The 19,443-nt window shown below is 50.1% G+C and overlaps 1 protein-coding gene across 1 annotated transcript in view; it reads right to left on the bottom strand.

Annotated features, from left to right (window-relative positions):
* The window catches only part of tenm3 (teneurin transmembrane protein 3), a 212,090-nt gene extending 194,187 nt beyond the window's left edge, over positions 1-17,903 (bottom strand). The window contains exon 1 of the mRNA XM_030092889.1: positions 17,758-17,903. Within this exon, the coding sequence (XP_029948749.1) occupies positions 17,758-17,902 (145 nt within the window). The 5' untranslated portion in view covers position 17,903. The remainder of the gene's footprint in view (positions 1-17,757) is intronic.
* Between the last annotated feature and the right edge of the window lie 1,540 nt (positions 17,904-19,443).

Below are 19,443 nucleotides of genomic sequence, written 5' to 3'. Positions count from 1 at the left end.
CCCTCCCCCTGGAGGCCCGGGCGGGTCTGGTCCAGCAGCCCTCAGCTCTGGACGGACAGATGTGTTTGGTGAAACTGACCACAGTGACCAGACGATGGCGTCCTGTGTGGACGGTGACGGCCAGCACGCGGCCGGGCGGCGCTCTCCTCCCCGCCGGGAACTTTTTAAAGAGGAGCCTCAGAGTTTCTTCGGCATTAGATTTAAAGTGCACTCCTGGTCTGAGGCGCCTCTCTGCATTCTGAGCACTTTTCAAAATGACGTTGGCTCAGAAGCATTTTAACGCCGCGCCGCCGAACCTCTTCCTCCATATATTAATATGAGTGGAGCGGCGGGGCGGAGGCTGGGCTGCATACAGAGGAGCCCGCTCTGTCTGTCAGAGCCAGCATGAAGCGGCGGACGCTTCTCATGATCCCCGCGCCAAAAACACCCAGACCACACTGCTGAAGGCCGCCTCCACCACACACCTGTCCAGGTCCTCCACACACCGGCTGGGGTTCAGTCAAGAGGGAGAGGCGTGCAGGAGCCAGTCGGCCTGTCTGCAGGTGGAGGCTCCCGATCTCCACCTGTGGCGAACTGAACGAGGCGGGACTCCGTCCAGCAGCCGCCGCCGCCGCCGCCGCGACCGGCCACCGCTGTGTAGATATAAGGTAACTGTATTCACCACCTGCCTCCCTCCCTCTACACACACACACACACACACACACACACACACACACACACACACACACACACACACACACACACACACACACAGATTGAGGGGCAGGGCCCATATTAAGTTACAATGTAGAAGAAGGCAGAACAAGTATAAGCGGATTACAAATACCTTGAGTGAGCAATACGAGGGAGATAAGACCTGAGAGAGAGACGGGTGGAGGCGGAGGGGTGGAGGGGCGGCAGGGTGACGGAGGGGGGAGACCGTGACGGAGCAGGCAGGTGACTGGAAGTGGATGAGTCGCTCCACCTTCCTCCGGTCCGGCCTCGGCGCTCCGCCTGCTTCCCGTCCTCCGCCCTCCTCCGCCCTCCTCCTCCCTCATGATGTGATTAGTTAAAAGCCTCCATCCGCTCTGCAGCCCGACGGAGGCCGTGCACGTGAGAGCGTGCCACTCAAAAAGATCACCTCCTCACCTGTCCTGACACACACACACACACACACTGCTCTGTATTTACACTCAGACCTTCCAGGTCAGTGCTGACCTGACCTTCAGAGCTGACCTCTGGAGGTCAGGTCATGACAGACTGACCACATCCACTCAGCAGAGGACCAGTCTGACCTCTGCGTGACCTCCGAGCTCCACTGATATGTTCTGCTGACTGAGTCAGTGCCGAGCCAGCGCCTGATGGAGCGCTCTGGATGATCCACACGGTGATCGCTGACATGTGAATCCGAGCCGAGCGGCCTCTGGCTTCGGCCAATTAAAATGGGTTTCATTTCAAACTCAAGGAGCTGATGGGAGCAGGCCCCCTGTGAAGTGTGAGACGGTTCTCCTGGATCCAGATCTCCACCGGGACCCCTGTGGAACCCCCCACCCCCCAGGCTGGCCTCCTCACTGTGACGTGACGGTCCTAACCACTGCTCCACCGTGCACCGCGGACGGGGCCATGAGCGGCGCCGACAGCTTCGGTTGACGAGGATTAAACATCAAACTGACCCTTTATGCATCTGGACATCAACAGCCGAGACACTGAGCCCTGGTGAGCGTGGCTTTAAGCTGTCTGAGACACACACACACACACACACACACACTGAACTGAAGAGCCTTTGTTAGTGTCATAATCACATTTAGCAGAAGCCATATGACACTTGAAATAGCTGCCAAGGACAGAGAAGACGATGTGGGAGTGTGTGAGCTTGGATGTGACTAAGAGATGAAGATAGAGTGTGTGCGTGTGTGTGTGTGTGTGTGCGTGTGTGAAGTTTCTCGGTAAAAACCGCCCATATGCTGAGGTCAGCCACGCTATCACTCGCTTTCCAGACACTTTTGGGACGGCGAGCATGTGTGAGTGTGTGTGTGTGTGTGTGTGTGTGTGTGTGTGTGTGTGTGTGTGTGAGTGTGTGAGTGTGTGTGTGTGTGTGTGTTCTTGTTCTCTCTTGAGAGTGTGTGAGGAAGAGAAAAAAAGCAGAGAGGTGAGACTGGTCGTTAATGTGTGATCAATCTGCTGACGAGATGGAGACGCCTGTTGAGCTCCGGCCTGAGGAGAGGTCAGAGGTCATTCTGCAGTCACTCAGTGGAAAACATGAAACCACCACAACACACACACGCACGCACACACGCACGCACGCACGCACGCACGCACACACTGGGTTTGGTGCTGTTCTTCCAAGTTGCGGCAGCAGAAGGAGAGCATACGAGAGCGAAGTGTGTGTGCAGACTGGGCCGGTTGTGATGGTGTCTGACGGCGACGCTGCGTTTTCCAAACTGCCTTCCTCCCACCTTGCTGTTGAAGTGGCGGCGAGTCGCCGGGGAAAGGCATGCTGGGGAATGCAAATGAGCAGATAAAATCTCTCCTCTGTGCCACCAGCTCCGTTCAGCGAGTGACATTACTGCCAGTTTGGCCTCAACACCAGTGTGTGTGTGTGAGTGTGTGTGTGTGTGTGTGTGTGTGTGAGTGTGTGTGTGAGTGTGTGAGTGTGTGACGCTGCAGCTGAGGGTGTAGCGGGCGGGCAGGGCGGCTAACAGGCAGGAACACCACCTGGCCCTCCTGCTCAACCTGCCGGCCGCGCCACCGCTGACGCAGCCCCAGATGACCAGCAGGGGGCGTCTCTGAGGAGGGGGTGTGGGGTGTTGGGGGGTCTGAGGGGTTTCTGGGGGGGGGGGGTCTGGGGGTCTGAGGGGCCTCCAGCTTACAAACGCCTCGCCTTCAACAGAATCAATATTAGGATGAAACACCAGAATTAACACCCGATTAATTTCAGGAATAAATATGAGTAGAATAAAGACTGAGGTGTGTGTGTGTGTGTGTGTGTGTGTGTGTGTGTGTGCGCGCACGCGGGGGGGGGGGGGGGGGGTGGGGGCTAATGTCCTAATGATGTAGTGACTGTCAGAGCATTTGCTTCAGAGGCCAAATGATCCTGTAAGAACAGCACAGCTATCGATCCAACCATCACCCAGCGGCACATACTAATGACTGTGTGTGAGTGTGAGTGTGAGTGTGTCTGTGTGTGAGTGTCTGTGTGTTTACTCACAGTTACATCCCAAAACAAAACAATACACAAAAGAAGAAGAAGAAGAAGAAGCAGAGGAGGAGGCGGCATTAGCAGGACTGATCTCGGCTGCAGGATTAAAGCTGGTCTCATTCAGTCCAGTGTCTGAAGAGCTGACGTTCATTCATTCATAACGACTATTTGGTCACACTTTACTTGAAGCACCCGGTATAACACACTATAAGTAGTTATAAACACTCATAAATGATCACAATGCTTTATAACCCTCTATACAGCACAGGGTCAGGGTTCGGGTTCGGTGCTGATATAAAGCATTGTGATCATTTATGAGTGTTTATATCTTTAGTTATACAGTGCTATAATGTACTTATAATGTGTTACACAGGGGGGCTTCAAGTAAAGTGTTTCCAACTATATTAACCTTCAGAAATAATTCACTTCTTCATGTATTGTTACTGAGGTGGAGATTTTTAGTGGAAACATAATTCACTGAAAGAACAATGGGATTATATCTGCTTCTTTTAAAATAAATTCACTTTTAAAGAACACTTAGAAGAAACACAGCCCGTCAGGTTCCTTCATGATTTCCAGGTTTCATGGTTAGTCTGTCTCTGTGGTCACCGCTATCAGTGATACGGTTTCCATCCCTCTATTACAACAATGTCAGCGTAAATAAACATTCATGGAAATGCTGGAAATGCACAAAAAAAAAAGTGTTAATGCTTGGAGGGGTGGATTTGTCTGCGTATGGATAAAGGAAAGCTCAACTTTTTGCGGATACGATGACTGGACCGGACAACACTTCACACACAGTGGCGTCTGGCGAGAGAGGGCGCTCCAGAGCCACCCCCAACATCACCACTCTCAAGTCTGAACACTTACGGAAAACAAACTGACAATATACTGAATAAGCTCCATTTTCTGTAAATAATCTGCAATAAAGGAGCAGAGAAACAGCCTGAAGAGTCAGAAAACTCCTCTCCTGGCGCGCTCCCCTCTCGCTAAACATCACTAAATATTAAACTGAAACAGGCAGAAAGTCGTGTTTTCTTTTTCTGCATTTTCACTGGATTTGCTGTAAAATGTCCAAACGTCCGGACGAAGCCTGACGACTGCTTTCATAAAGAGACACCGACTGCATCTCCTCCAGAAAACCAATAAGACTTCCCCCTCATGCAGGTCAGCTCCTCCAGACACGGAAACATGAGGAACGTCTGTTCAGTGTACCCTGAGCCAGGACGGGTGTGTGTGTGTGTGTGTGTGTGTGTGTGTGTGTGTGTGAGTGTGTGTGGACAATAGCAGGAGTTCCTGGTCAGGCTTTAAGTTGAGCGTTATCGAGGCCGGGATCGCTCTGGGTGTCCAATAAGCAGGAGCAGCAGATTCCTGTCGGCCTTTTGTCCACGCTGGCTGCAGGATTATTAAACACTGACTCTGCTTATCGTCTTCTGGTCAACAATAGGAGGGGAGGACAGCAGGATATTTCCACGGTCCGATCTCCAGATCTGGACGGACGCTCGGGGCGCTCCCTCCAGAACCAGGGCGCTTCCTGGAGGGTGGATGTCCACGTTCGCTCCACCAAAGGTCACGCTGAAGCTAACAGAGACAGCTTCAGCAGAGTTAGCCGTCGCTGTAGCTAGCAGGCTGATGCTGCGTTCAGCGGCTTCCTGGAGTTTAAAGTCCTTCTCTAGTTCTCTCGAGCACTGTGGCTCACCAGCAGCCATTACTTTCCATTAGCCTTGTTTTTAGCAAGAAGCTAACGGTGTGTTCAGGAGTCTTTCAGTGAAGTCGCTCACCGTATTGTTTGAAAAAGCTCCTCCTGGAGACGAATGGGTCAGTTTCAGCCCGAAAGGCTCAACAGAGCTGGAGGATCTGAGGATCTCCAGGATCCTCTCTGACGGTAGCCTGGACCTCCAGCCTCCACAGGAAGTGGCTTCACTTCTGAAAATACCACCCATCCCCTCAAAGGGTTAACATCCTGGAACGTTTTTAAGGAGGAATTAGATCGGGTAGAGAATGAACACACAGTGTGTGTGTGTGTGTGTGTGTGTGAGTGTGTGTGTGTGCCTCTGACATGACACTTCATCAATACTCCCATTACACTGTGATAGATATGAAACCCAATCTGAACCTGATCTGCTTGATATCCGATCTCTGTTCTCACCTTGGATACTTACTGCACACACACACACACACACACACACACACACACACACACACACACACACACACACACACACACACACACACACACACACACACACGGTCTACCGGATCTAGCTGCAGACCAGGGTTCGGTGGGCTCTGGCTCGCTGTCAGAGTTCTCGGTTAATTTCTGGTTGGTAACATGAGGAATGTGTGAAATGCATGAGGAGGGAGGTTGAGGAGCTGCTTGAGGTAATCAGTAATCCAGTTGCTCCATCGCGTCACCGTAATGCAGCGGCATGTGAAGCCTGGAGACCCCCCGCCGGGACCCGGTCCAGTCCTGAGACCGGGTCCCGGGCCAGAGAACCCCTCTCAGTTAGTCTGAACTCGCTGTTTAACACATTTCCAATGTTTACGTATTGTTTTGATAAAACCAAAGACTCAGAATAAACTCTGGACTCTATTGTAGTTTGAATTCTGTAGCTCATTTCAACATTTTCAAGTCAGCAGGTTGTTTCCTCCAAAGCTGTTTTAATATGTATTTTTTAAATTTCTTATAATTCTTGCTGTTTTTTGACACATTGACATTGTTTACATCATTTTACCCTGAATATGTTTTTTTCCTCCCACCAGCTGTCGGCTGTATTTCTACTGAATCTTCTTTGAGACAGAAATGTGAACCAATGACCAGCTGTAAATAATTTCTGATTGATTTTTATCTTCTGAATCTGGATGTTTTCTTTGTTGCACCTGTTTTCTTTCTCATCATATCCAGTAAAACACGGGCAGATGCTTCCCTTCACATTCTGACTCCACATCTGGAACACGAGAATGGAACTTTTTTTATATATTTGTTCATCTAAAGATTTGATCTTTAAGTGATGATGCTTCCTTTTGCCATGTAGAATCTGTCAGCTGGTGGTTAAAACAAAACGACAGGAGATTCCAGAACCAGCTTGTTCTCACTGCAGGTGGATAAAGAGAGTCCACACTCGACTCAGGTCTTCCTGCAGGACAGAATCATGGACACGTCTGGACATCATCAGTCGGACCCGGACGGTAAATGTTGCGTTCTCCAGCAGCTGAGGGACACCGCGGCACTCGAACCCAAGTCGGCGTGTCGTCATGCAGAAGGCAGAAGGACCAGCTGAGCTAACAGAGTCAGTGAACGCCTCACCGCCTCCCCCAGCGAACAGGACTTCATGTTCCAAGATTCATGTTTCAGAACTGAAGCAGAGACAGAAACACTGCTGGAGGATCTGTCAAGGCTCAACCAAGCCTCCGTCTCTCCTCCTCTCCTCATCTTCCTCCTCTCCTCTCCTCTCCTCTCCTTCCGTTTCCGGTGGGTGTGAGTTGTGAGTGGTGGTGGTGGATGTGTGAGTGGCGCGGAGTTTGAAGGGTGTTTCTTTTTTGTCCTGGTTTGGTTTTCGTGGCTTTTCTCTTCTCTTCGCATGATCAAGGTAAGTCAGCCTTTTTTCTGCGAGCTTGGTTGAGTGGTCCGTGGCGCCCGGGAGGAATGGCGTCCTCCGGGACGCCGCCTCCGTCTATCCGGCAGGGTGTGAGGATCGTGCCCCCGGATAGCAACGTTACCGTGGAGGAGGTTCTGCTGGCGGTCGGTGAGCAGGTAGAACATGAGAACCTGTTGTTTGCTTCGCGAATGAACAAAGCTGTGGTTGTTTTTCTGAAGGAGGAGGCTCATGTCTTTAAGTTAATTGAGAGTGGAGTAATTATCAGGGAGGCTTTTGTGCAGGTTTCCCCGCTCTCGGTTCCGTCTACACGGGTCACTGTGTCCGGTGTTCCACCGTTTATCTCCGATGAGTCGCTCGCTGGCGAGCTCCGGAGGTTTGGAAAGTTTGCTAGCGGGTTTAGAAGCGTTAATCTGGGCTGTCGAGACGTGAAGCTGAAACACGTGCAGTCACTGCGGAGGCAGGTGTTCATGTTTCTGGACTCGCCTTCCCAGACGCTGGAGGTGTCCTTCAGGGTGAAGCACGGGGACGGGTCCTACATGGTGTACGCCAGCTCTGGACAGCTGAGATGTTTCGAGTGTGGAGATGTGGGGCATAAACGTGCTGCGTGTCCACATAGGGAGGATGGTGCGGCTGGACGGGGGTCTGCCGCGGGCGGCGCTCCTGCGGGCGGTGCTCCTCCGGCGGCTGCTGCTGCCGCTGGCGGCGCTCCTGCGGGTGGTGCTTCTGCGGGTGATGCTCCTCCGGCGGCTGCTGCTGCCGCGGGTGGTGCTCCAGCGGGTGGTGCCCCAGCGGGTGGTGCTCCCGCGGCCGCTGCTGCGGGCGGGTCCGTTGGGACCGGCGTTGCGGCGTGCGGCGATGCTGAACTCACTACCGCTGAACTGGAACCAGGAAAGCGCGGGGTGAAGCGGGGGATTTGGAACCAGGATCCAGAGGAAGAGGACTGTTCTCAGTCTAAGCAGCAGGCTCCTGAGGAGGAGGAGAACCCAGGTGGCTCCCGGTCTGTAGACGCTGAGATCCAGTCTCAGGCTGTAGAGAAGGAAGACTCAATGTGTTCTGGTGTGGAGAGCAATGTAAATGTTGAAGCATCAACCAGCCAGGGTCCAGGTGAGGCTGAGGTGGAGTTTGACTCTGATTCTGATACATTTTCTGTTTGTGAAAGCAACAGGAACATGGACAATCTCTATTCTTTAAAGGATATTAATGATTTCCTGGATGCAACTTACAAGAAATCTGTGAAAGTGAGTGACTACTTCAGTGACACTGATAAATTCATCAAATCCGTGGACATGCTGAAGAGACTGGTTGGTTTTGACCTGCTGGATGAGAGGAAACGTTTTCGTTTGAAAAAGCACATCACCACGTTGAGGAAGTCACAAAACGTCCGACCTGCTCGTAGAGTTAAAAAAGTAATATGATCATGTGTCACTCGGTGCTTCTCCTTTTTTACTGTTCTTTGTTCTTCTCTCTGTTTCTTCTGGCTCACTTTAACATGCGGAGCCTTAAAGCAGGATCACTAAACATCAATGGTGGGAGGGACGGACAGAAAAGGGCTCTAGTTTCTGAAGTCACTACTCAGAAGAGAGTGGACGTCCTCTTTCTGCAGGAGACTCATACTACTCCAGCGGATGAGACAGACTGGGGGTTATGGTGGGGGGGGGCGTTCTCCCTGAGTCACGACACCAATTTCAGTGCAGGGGTAGCTGTTTTGTTTAATCCGTCTATTAATGCGACAATTTTATCTTCTACCGAAGTGGTGAAGGGTCGACTCTTAATTGTCAAGGCAGAAATAGAGAGCTCTGTCTTTTGTTTTGTGAATGTCTATGCTCCAAACCGCGGCCCACAGAGAGTTGGTTTTTTCACATCGCTGAAAAACGAGCTGGCTAACCATCATCTGGAGCAGCTAGTTATCGGTGGTGATTTCAATTGCACAGTGAACTTTACAATGGACAGGATAGGTGAGGAGCCCCACCCACTGTCAGCTCAAAGCCTTAACAATGTTATTGTACACCTGGATCTTTTGGATTCCTGGAGGGTGAAGCATCCACAGTCCAGACAATATACATGGGTGAGGGCTGGTAGCAATAGGGTGAGTGCAGCCAGGTTAGATAGGTTCTATATCTCACAGAACCTGAGCTCCAGACTAATTCGCAGCAGCATCAACCCAGTTGGTTTCACTGATCACCATCTAGTCACTGTTGAACTGGTCAGCTCACCGGGGGAAAGGGTTAAGTCACATTGGTTCTTCAATAATAAACTCTTGTTGGATAGTGCTTTCTGTCAGGGCTTCAACAACTTTTGGGGAGAATGGAGGGAGAAGAAAGGGTGCTTTAGCTGTCTGACTCAGTGGTGGGAAGTTGGGAAAGCGCAAATTCGTGTCTTCTGTCAGCAGTTTAGTTCTTTTTCTACGGTCAGAGTGAAGGCTGCAGTTCAGGAACTTGAGGCCAGCATCAAAAACTTGGAGGAGGGCCTGAATAGAGACTCTAATCCCACTGTGGGTCGTTTGCTGCACGAGAAAAGGTTGGAGCTGAGCTTTTTTCTGCAAGAACAAGTGAAGGGGGCTCTTGTCAGGTCTCGCTTCCTTCAGTTAAAAGATATGGACGCTCCAACCTCCTTTTTCTTCAATCTGGAGAGATCAGTGGCACAGAGGAAGCAGATGAACTGCCTTAAACTCCCCAGTGGGATTGTGACCACCAGCCCAGGCCAGATGAGGAACCATGCGGTGGATTTTTACTCCGGACTCTTCAGGGCTGAGCAGTGCAGCGTGGAGTGTCGGGGGGAGCTCCTGGATGGGCTTCCTCAACTCAGCCAGGAGGAGAAAGCTGAGCTGGACTGTGAGCTGACCCTGGAGGAATTGACAGTTGCTGTCAATCAGCTGGCATCAGGACGGGCGCCAGGGATTGACGGTTTGTCCACTGACTTTCTGAAGCGTTTTTGGAATATTCTTGGACCTGATCTGCATGCTGTCCTGTTGGAATGCTTAAGAGCAGGATCCCTCCCTACTTCCTGTCGGCGAGCTGTCCTTTCGCTCCTTCCGAAGAAGGGAGACCTGGCCTTACTGAAGAACTGGAGGCCGGTGGCCCTGCTCTGCTCGGACTATAAAGTGCTCTCTCGAGCTTTGTCGAACAGACTTAAAAACTTCCTTGGTCAGGTTGTACACAGTGACCAAACTTATTGTGTGCCCGACAGAACCATCATGGACAACATTTTTCTGTTGCGGGATGTTATTGATGTTTGTTTTTCTGACAGTACTGTCAGTCTTGGCATTGTGAGCTTGGACCAGGAGAAGGCGTTTGACAGAGTGGATCACGATTATTTGTTTTCTACACTTAGGGCTTTTGGTTTTGGTGATGGGTTCCTGTCGTGGATTGGTTTACTGTACTCTGGTGCCCAGGTGTTGGTAAAGACGGGGGCAGGGCTGAGCCGCCCGGTTCCTGTGCAGCGGGGCATCAGGCAGGGCTGTCCTCTTTCGGGACAGCTGTACAGCCTGGCTATTGAGCCCCTGCTGTGCAGGTTGAGACAGCGGCTCAGCGGCTTCTCTTTGCCGGGGTCCTCGGACCTTGATGACTCCCTGACCGTCTCAGCTTATGCTGATGATGTCAATGTCTTTATCACGAGCCAGGGTGATGTCCAACACTTACAGGACACGCTGTCTCTGTATGAGAAAGCCTCATCTGCTCGGGTGAACTGGGAGAAAAGTGAGGGTCTGTTGATGGGACGCTGGAGCGGCCAGGCGGTCCCCAGTCTGCCCGGAGGATTGCAGTGGGCGAAGGAGGGGCTCAGAGTGCTCGGTGTTTTTTTGGGCACAGGGGGGTTTCAGGCTAAGAACTGGGAGGGTGTTAAGGAGAAGGTGTGTGCACGGTTGGCCAAATGGAAGTGGCTGCTGCCCCAGCTGTCATACAGGGGAAGAGTCCTGGTGGCTAACAACTTGGTCGCCTCGGCCCTTTGGCATAAGTTCACTGCTTTGGCGCCGCCGAGGAGCCTGGTGGAGGACATTCAAAGGGCCATTGTGGACTTCTTTTGGTCTGGGAAACATTGGGTTCGAGCTGCTGTTCTGTACCTGCCGGTGGCTGAAGGGGGACAGGGGCTGGTGGACATCCAGTCGAAGATTGCCGCCTTCAGACTGAAGGCTGCTCAAAGGCTGCTCTACACCCCTGGTCCATACTGGACTACCTCGGCCCAACTGCTGCTGAGGAGAGCTGGACGTTTGGATTATGGGAAGCAGCTTTTTCTCCTCCAGCAGGAGAACATCGACCTCACTGGCCTGACGCCGTTCTACAGCTCCCTGCTGCAGGCGTGGCGAACTGTCAACTGTGTCCGCCTCCCGTCTCCAAGTCCTGGGCTGTGGGTGTTTGAGGAACCTCTATTTTTTAACAGCTTTTTGAGGACACAAACCCTGCAGTCTGCCAGTGTGAGGACCAGCCTCAGGGAGGCCGGTTGCACCAAGGTTGGTCACCTGCTGAAGATGGCGACTCAGTCTGAGGACACCATAAGACAGAGGTGCAACATCACGTCCGTCAGGCTATTCAACAGACTGGTTGGGGAGGTCTGCGCCGCCCTGCCACCAGGCCTGAGGAGCTTTGCTGAGAGACAGTGTGACCAGTGGTCTGAAGGGGAGGGGTACAGCTTCCCCTCCTTTCGCATTATTCCAGCGGTGGGGGGTTGGCAGGAAGGGGGAGGACAGCTGCTGTCCTTCGCAACTCCCCAGCTGGATGACTTTCAGGATGTGGGGAAAAAAGCCCTGTACCTCCTCTGTGTGAAGGTGCTCAACTGGCGTCTCCTGGAGGGTCTGAAGGAGTCGAGGTGGGCGGAGCTTGTTGGCTCAGACGCTTCCCCAAGAGGCAGCTGGAGGTCCCTGTACAAGCTCCCCATTGAGAAACGAACAGCGGATCTTCAGTGGAGGGTGGTACATGGTGCTATTGCAACCAATCGCTACCGTGCACACCTGGATCCAGGGGTGGGGGAGGAATGCACCTTCTGTTCCCAGTCAGAGACCCTGTTTCATCTGTTCTCCCAGTGTCCCCGGCTGTCTGCACTTTTTGGACTTTTGAAGAGGTGGTTTCACGGTTTGGGTGAGGCTTTCTCAGCTGCTTTGTTCATTTATGGTCCCAAGTATTGTGCACGGAAAAAGAACGTGCACGTACTACTGAACCACCTGTCTGGTTCCGCCAAGTTGGCCATTTGGCTGACCCGCAAGAACCGGGCTCAGGGTGTGGGCAGTGTGGACGTGGTGTCGGTCCTGAAGGGTCTGCTAAAGGCCAGACTGAGGATTGATTATGCATTTTATAAACTGACTGGGAATCTGCTGGGCTTTTGTAAGATCTGGGCTGTTGGGGGCGTTCTGTGCTCGGTGGGGGAAGACGACGAGCTGACTTTTAGCTTTTGAGCTTTGATTTTAGTTTTTGCTTCTTTGTTTTTTTGTAAGTGCGTGCTGCACAATGCTGTTAATTAATTAGAATGGCCCAATAAAGGGATTTTTAAAACCCAAAACCCTGTCTTCTCTCCTCTCCTCTCCTCTCCTCTCCTCTCCTGTCTTCTCTTCTCTCCCTGCACTTCTGGTAATGGATTCGGCCTAAATGGGTTCTGAGAAACACGAGAGAGAAGAGGAAGAGAGGGAGTCCAGGAGGAGGAGGAGGAGGAGGAGGAGGAGGAGGAGGAGGAAGACTTGTTGCATTGGGGAGATGAAAGATGGTTGGGATTGTTAGGATGAGCACATTTTACAAAACTCAGTGAGATCAGTGAGGAGAGACTGTCCGGGTGTGATAATCCAGATGCCTGAAAGTGATCCAGAAGAGGGAGCCGGATCAAATCCTGCACGGGTAGCCGGCATTAATCACATTAACAGGATGTAGAGGGAGAGCAGAGAGGAAGAAGGGATGAGAGGAGAGCGAGGGAGGGAGCCGCGCTGTATGGTTAATGATTTAATGTGAGCCACTTGATGGAATGAAGTGTCTTCTCCATGTTAGCGGCGCCAAACTTAAACCCTCTAGTCAGTTAGTCTGTTATTCATTGATTTCTCTGGTCAGCACTAGATTGCTATTGAATATGACTGGCACCAGGCTGTGTGTGTGTGTGTGTGTGTGTGTGTGTGCGTGTGTGTGTGTGTGTGTGTGTGCATCCTGTGAACACACCGCAGCCGCTGGTGGAAAACTTCCGTTTCAGCGTGCACGCTGGCCCCCGCTCCCCGGCAAGGGAGGGATCGTGCACACATATGCACACGTGCGCGCTCACGTGCACACACATTATCAACTTAAAGAAAGTGAGAAAGATGAGGCCGGAGTGCAGGCGCAGTTAGAGAGTGGAGTGGCGGCGGCGTGAAGGCACTGCGGCCGGCGGGCCGGAGCCCCGATGCATTATTTATTCCTGAAGGCTGGTTGGTCTGAAACACACAGCAAACACACTCCCAGCCCCTGCATATGCACCACGTTATTACTGTGATCGGTCTTCAGTGGCAGCCGAGCGTCACGGCGGCTCTTCATCAGCGTGTGTGTGTGTGTGTGTGTGTGTGTGTGTGTGTGTGTGTGTCGGATGACATCAAACACACAGGCTGGAGCTCCTGTGCAGCAGCAGTCGATAAGAGCGAGCGCAGCGGCGCAGCATTACCGCTGCTGATGTATAGTTTAATAAGGCCACATTATGAATATTTAAAGGAATACATATTGTTTTAAACTGCATATGGAATTTGTAAGCACAAGTGTGCATAAACACATGTGCACACACACACACACACACACACACAGGCAATGTTTTGCAAACGAGGGAAGAGCGCAGAACACTGACTTCAGTGTTTTGATGCAGATTGAAATGACAGATTTGAACTTTCAATAATGAAAGACAAAGACAGTTTTTAGACAGTTTGATGTGATGATTAAAAAAATAAAGATCTAATCTGACCTTTAACAGATCAAATGATTCAGTAAGGAACTTTTTTGCCAGTTTCTGTCTCATTTTTTAAGTTCAAAAGTAATGTATCTGCGTGTGTCAGTTAAGAGTAACTTCAGTCTGTTCTTTACGTCTCGTCCTGAACTCCAGCTGCTGTTTGACCTGAACAGAGTGAAAACTTCTCTTCATGATCGTTCTGATACCTGGAAAAACTGCAGTTCAGGTGGAGATTGTGAAGCACTTTAAAGTTTGACCCATAAACATTGATGCTGTCGTTCAAAAGCTGAAAATCTCAATAAAATGATGAAAAAGAAATCTAATGAAAACATGATAATGTGTCAACTTGCTCTGAGCCTTATTCGTTTATCCTCACTGGATCAGACAGACCCTGTCAGAACGTGGCTGATCAATAGATCAATAGTACTGCTGATGAGTAATCACATGTTGATGAACTGCGTTGTTTTGTTGAGACCACTGCCCTGTGAGGATGCTCGGGTTTGAACGAGTTGGTTTTAGTTCACAATCACAACACTGCAGCGAGTCCTGTTATAAAAAAATAAATAAAAATAAAACAAATAAAAAAGGTTTGATTTTTTTTTTTTTTTTTTTTAATATTATAAACTTGACGTCTGCCTCGGAGCTGAGTTCAGTAAAGCTGAAGAGCCTTGTAGAGAAGCTTTATACTTCATTTTGATTTACTGAGACTTGTTCAGTTCTGGATTATCTGAGTTTGATTGGTTTTAGCCTCGCCCCAAGTGACCCTGATTGGTTGGCAAGGAGCCAATCACAAGGCCAGACTGGTCTTCATCCCACGCCTCCTGTCAGTGCTCAGAGCCAGTGAGGGAGGAGCGTTTAAAAAACACAATGAACAGGAGAATTATTTCATTAATGTGACAAAAACACGTTCAAGTACAGAATAACGCCGATAAGAAGATCAGTCCGAGCTCCAGAAGCTTCTTCCAGCGGAGTGTGTGCGTGCGTGTGTGCGTGCGTGTGTGTGTGTAAGTACATAACAGTTAAGGTTATAGTGTTAAGCGGCTTAGGGATGCCAAATGGATTAAGTGTTTTGTTGACACATAGTAAAGTAATCTGGTTAGTAAAGACAGATCCAGCTCTGCTGCTCCCTGCTCTTCTCCACGTTCCCACTCTCCACATTCACTGCCTCAGAGTGCACACACACACACACACACACACACACACACACACACACACACACACACACACACACACACACACACACACACACACACACACACACACACACACAGTGGATTCAAGCATGTGCAACTTGCAGAAAATGGGAAGATCCTCTAATAAATATTAAGCTTCTTACAGTGTGGAAGAAAAAATAAAGAGAGGGAGCTGGAGAAGCATCAGCTGGTCGGAGTGTGTGCATTCTGACGATGTTTACTTCACACACACCCTGGACACACAGGAAGTGTTGCCGCGTGTGTGATCTGTCCTGAAGCAGAGGCTGCAGCCTCACCTCCAGAAGCTGCCAGCAGACCAGCAGACCGGGCGGAGACACTTTCGGCTCAGTCGGCTCCTGCTGGAGGATCTCAGGTCTGGACTGACACCACAACGCAGGACCACTAGAGACAGCGAAGACTCCCACCGTGGCGTTTCACTGGGATGAACATGCTACCAGCAGCTGAAGCTAACAGCTAACTGCCGCTGACCGTGAACGTGGGTGAAAACAACCAACTGGACCAAACTGCACAGGTCAGCGTTTCCATCCGCTCACCTCCACGTCCAGACAATCAGTAAATATCAGCTGTGGCCACTAGATGTCAGTGTAGGACACCAGAGAGCTGCTAGAGCACCAGAGAAAACCTCCAGAGCAACACAACCAGAAAGACGCCAACCTCCAGAGGAACACTGGAATGAGACCATTCAGAGCGAATGTCCTGAAAATGTTAACGTAAAAATCCACATTCAGCCGAGGTCTGTTAGGGTACAGCGTTTCATCTGCGTTCATGTGAACGTGGCGCTAGCTTAGCTTGGAACACACACACACACACACACACACACACACACACACACACACACACACACACACACACACACACACACACACACACCTGTGTGTTTCTGTAGGAGGATTTAAGTCCCTCCACTCCTTCCTCTTGTTTCTACAGTTGAGATCACAGGTATCATGTGACTGATGAGCAGCAGCAGCTGGGCACCTATGGTCGTGTGTGTGTGTGTGTGTGTGTGTGTGTGTGTGTGTGTGTGTGTGTGTGTGTGTGTGTCCACTGGGGGAGCAGCCAGACGTCTCTGGTCTAATATTTCCTCTCAGGAGAACAAACACAGAGCGTCCTCTGGCCGTCGCTGCTCCTCCTTTGTGCTCCTCTTGTGAATGAATGACCCCCCCCCCCCACCTCCTCCCCCTCATCCCCCTCCCCCCCCTCCTCCTCCACCCCCCCTGCTCCTCCTCCTCCTCCTCCTCCTCCTCTCTAGGTGTTGGTAGCACCTCAGGAGTGGAGCTGCTGTCCTGTCCTCGGGGGTCAGAGGTCAGAGTGAAGGCCCGTGGCCCCCCGATGTTTCCTCAGCAGGAGCTGCAGGTCAGCTGCTCTCAGCAGGAGGCGCTGCTGAGCAGCAGGTCATGTGACGTGTCGGTGCCGCCGTGGCTCTGGTCTGCAGCGAGGTGCAGACTCAGCTCAGCGAAACCGCTTTGAAATGTCCACATCAGGGAAGACAAGTCCATCCTGACTGGACACGATCACAGAGAAGACGCCGAGGACACACACACACACACACACACACACACACACACACAGCTGTGCTTCAATTAGCCCTCCAAAACCTGACGACGGCTCATTTTTCCGGATTCCGTCCTCCAGAGCTCTGACACGCCGGCGAAACGACATTTAATAACAAAACATTATCAAAACTTAATACAGGCGAGGCGCTGACGCAGCACTTCATCTGGCCGTTAATTACAGCATCACATATCTTAATGAAAGCCCGCAGAGCGTGTGTGTGTGTGTGTGTGTGTGTGTGTGTGTGTGTGTGTGTTTGCTGCTTTTAATGAAATCTCCATGTACATCCTGGACTGTGTGTCTGGTAAAATAAAAGAAATAAGGAGCAAGGCCCAAAACACACACACACCTGTTAGGGAAAAGAACCAATGGGGAAATGAAGAGGACACACACACACACACACACACACACACACACACAGACTGTGATCTTTCATTAAATTAATTCATTACTTGCACTGTGTGTTCGAGCCCTGAACCGACACATCCACTGGCCCACCGCGCACACACTCTGCTGGTCGGCCTGAATCAGTCCAACACGCCATCATGGAGCTCACCGGGCGGGAAAGAAACCGTCCGAAAGACGACACACCCAAAAGCACGTTTCTGATAAAGTCTGAACCCGCATGACGACAATGACAACAGCAGCGGCAACAACTTAAAAATGTTTAAGTTTAAATGATTATTAAAAATAAAATAAAGCTTTAAATTGGTGTTAACTGGGTTTAAATTTAATCAAAAAACAATCAAAAACATTTATTTTGAAGATTTTTTTTGAGCTGAAGTTTTGTTATCTGTCTGAAACATAAAATGTGTGTCTGCTTGGTTTTATTACAACTACACAAATGTTCATGGGAATGTGGAACAAACTATTATTTAATGTCCTTTTGTGTAATTAAATAGAAATACACATGGACTTTTATTCGTGTATGACAATGTCAGTGGCTTTTTTTATTTATATATAAACTGTGCTATAAATATGTTATATAATAATAATAATAATAATAATAATAATAATAAGAAGAAGAAGAAGAAGAAGAAGAAGAAGAAGAAGAACATAATAATAAAATAATAATAGGCGTTACTGTTGTAATACAGTTAAGAGATAATTCCTGTTTTCCACCATATCAAACAAAAATGTTTGAAGCTCATAAAAACTCCGAGGGATCCTGTCAGAGCGGTCCGCATGTCGTCTCACACACAGGACACTCTGCTGAGGGGGGTGCTCAAGGGCAGCCGAGGCAGCCCTGGCGACTGGGGGTAACCGTGGTAAACATGGTGCCGGGGGAAACCGGGGGTAACCGGGGTAACCGTGGTGACCGTGGTGACCGGGGTCCTACCGTTGTCGCTGTCCGACTTGTTCTCGTGCTCGGTGTCGGTGAGCGTCAGCACCGAGTTGGAGCGGCTGGACAGGCAGGAGCTCCGGCCGGACGACTTGCCCAGGCCGCCGCGGCCCCACAGCCGCATGGCGTGGTCCGGAGACATCACGGCCTGGTCCGGGTCCGCCTCCGGGCCCACGCCCACCGGGAAGCCGCGGTGCGGGAGCCCCATGTCGCCGCAGAACGCCAGGCCGCGGCAGGGGGGCGGCTCACACACCCCCAGCTGACGGAGGCTGAAGTGCTGGCCTGCGTGGGGGGGGGGGGGGGGAGAGAACAGCTTCAGAACTTTAACATCACAGCCTCGAAACAGCAGAATCTCCTGAACTACAATCTTTTTCAGTCTTCATCATTCTGCTCTCAGTAGCTCTTTAATGTTTCTGTAATGGGACGAATACTGAATACCAGAACCAGAACCACAACCAGAACCAGATCTAGAACTGGAACTAGAAAAAGAATCAGAAGGTATTTATTCCCTGATTTCTCCAGGAGAGAGGAGTGTGGGAACAGATTCTCAGAAATTATTACTTCTTTAAATTCTTTTTTAATTTAGTCAACACTACTTCATGCTTTCATGCTGTTTTCACTATTCTACAGTATCTTTGATTCTACCGTCTGTGTGTGTGTGTGTGTGTGTGTGTGTGTGTGTGTGTGTGTGTGCTCTGCTGATTTTGCTATGAAAGGTATTTGTGATGAATGGTATTCCACAGACCTGAAAGGAATTGAATACAATAGAGCAGAAAGTAAATATAGTATTAACCCCAGAAGGAAACGAATCCTTTACAGCACATGTGATGAAGTGACTGAATGTATGCCACTGAGCTGACAGTTCATTCAATACAACTTTTTTTTTCCTAATTTCTCGCACAAATAAGATGCAGCAGGAAGCTCCTGACAGCTTCCTGCCGACTGAGAGTCATGATCAGAAAATGACAGCAGGTCAGAAAGATCCATTAAAAGTCTTATTTAAAGGTGAAGTTGTGAGTTGTGTTGAAGAGGTTGAAGGTTCTGCAGAACGTTCCGCTTCACTCAGAGGCGGAGCGTGGGTCTCTGTACAGAGGGGGCGGAGCATTCTCTACGGGCCCTTATGACAGTAATTTTACCATTCAAACAATCCCTCATGCTACCATCAAACAACACACTAATGCTCACTTTTATTGAGCCAAGCAAACCTATATGCCTCAGAAAGCAGAATAAAGTCACAAACCAGTTCACAAACTTGTTCTGAAGAACAAACACACACGCACACACACACACACACACACACACACACACACACACACACACATACCCAAATGCAGCCTGACAGGTGTCAATCTCAAAGCGTCTGCTGTCCATGGTGCTGAAAACTCAGATAAAAACTCACTGGCTAAATCTGTACCATCTTTGATACAGCTTAAATATAAAATGAACACAGCTGGTCTAAAGTTACACAATCTATTCAGATAGATATAGACACAGCTATCTATATCTTTTGGAATTCACGTATATTAGAAAAAAAAATAGACTCCCGGTCTCTTATAGTTGAGAGCAACACAAGGCACATTCAGATAGGCAGGTGTTTCAGACCACAGCATTCTGATAAAGATAATATTTTTGAAGGTTTCGCATAGTGTTTAGCATACTGTTTAACTTCCCTCCAAAGAGTTC

This window comes from Salarias fasciatus, chromosome 6, assembly GCF_902148845.1.
Source record: "Salarias fasciatus chromosome 6, fSalaFa1.1, whole genome shotgun sequence".
Classification (NCBI taxonomy): domain Eukaryota; kingdom Metazoa; phylum Chordata; class Actinopteri; order Blenniiformes; family Blenniidae; genus Salarias; species Salarias fasciatus.
Note: the sequence above shows the minus strand (reverse complement) of the source record. Positions and strands in the feature narration are given on the sequence as shown.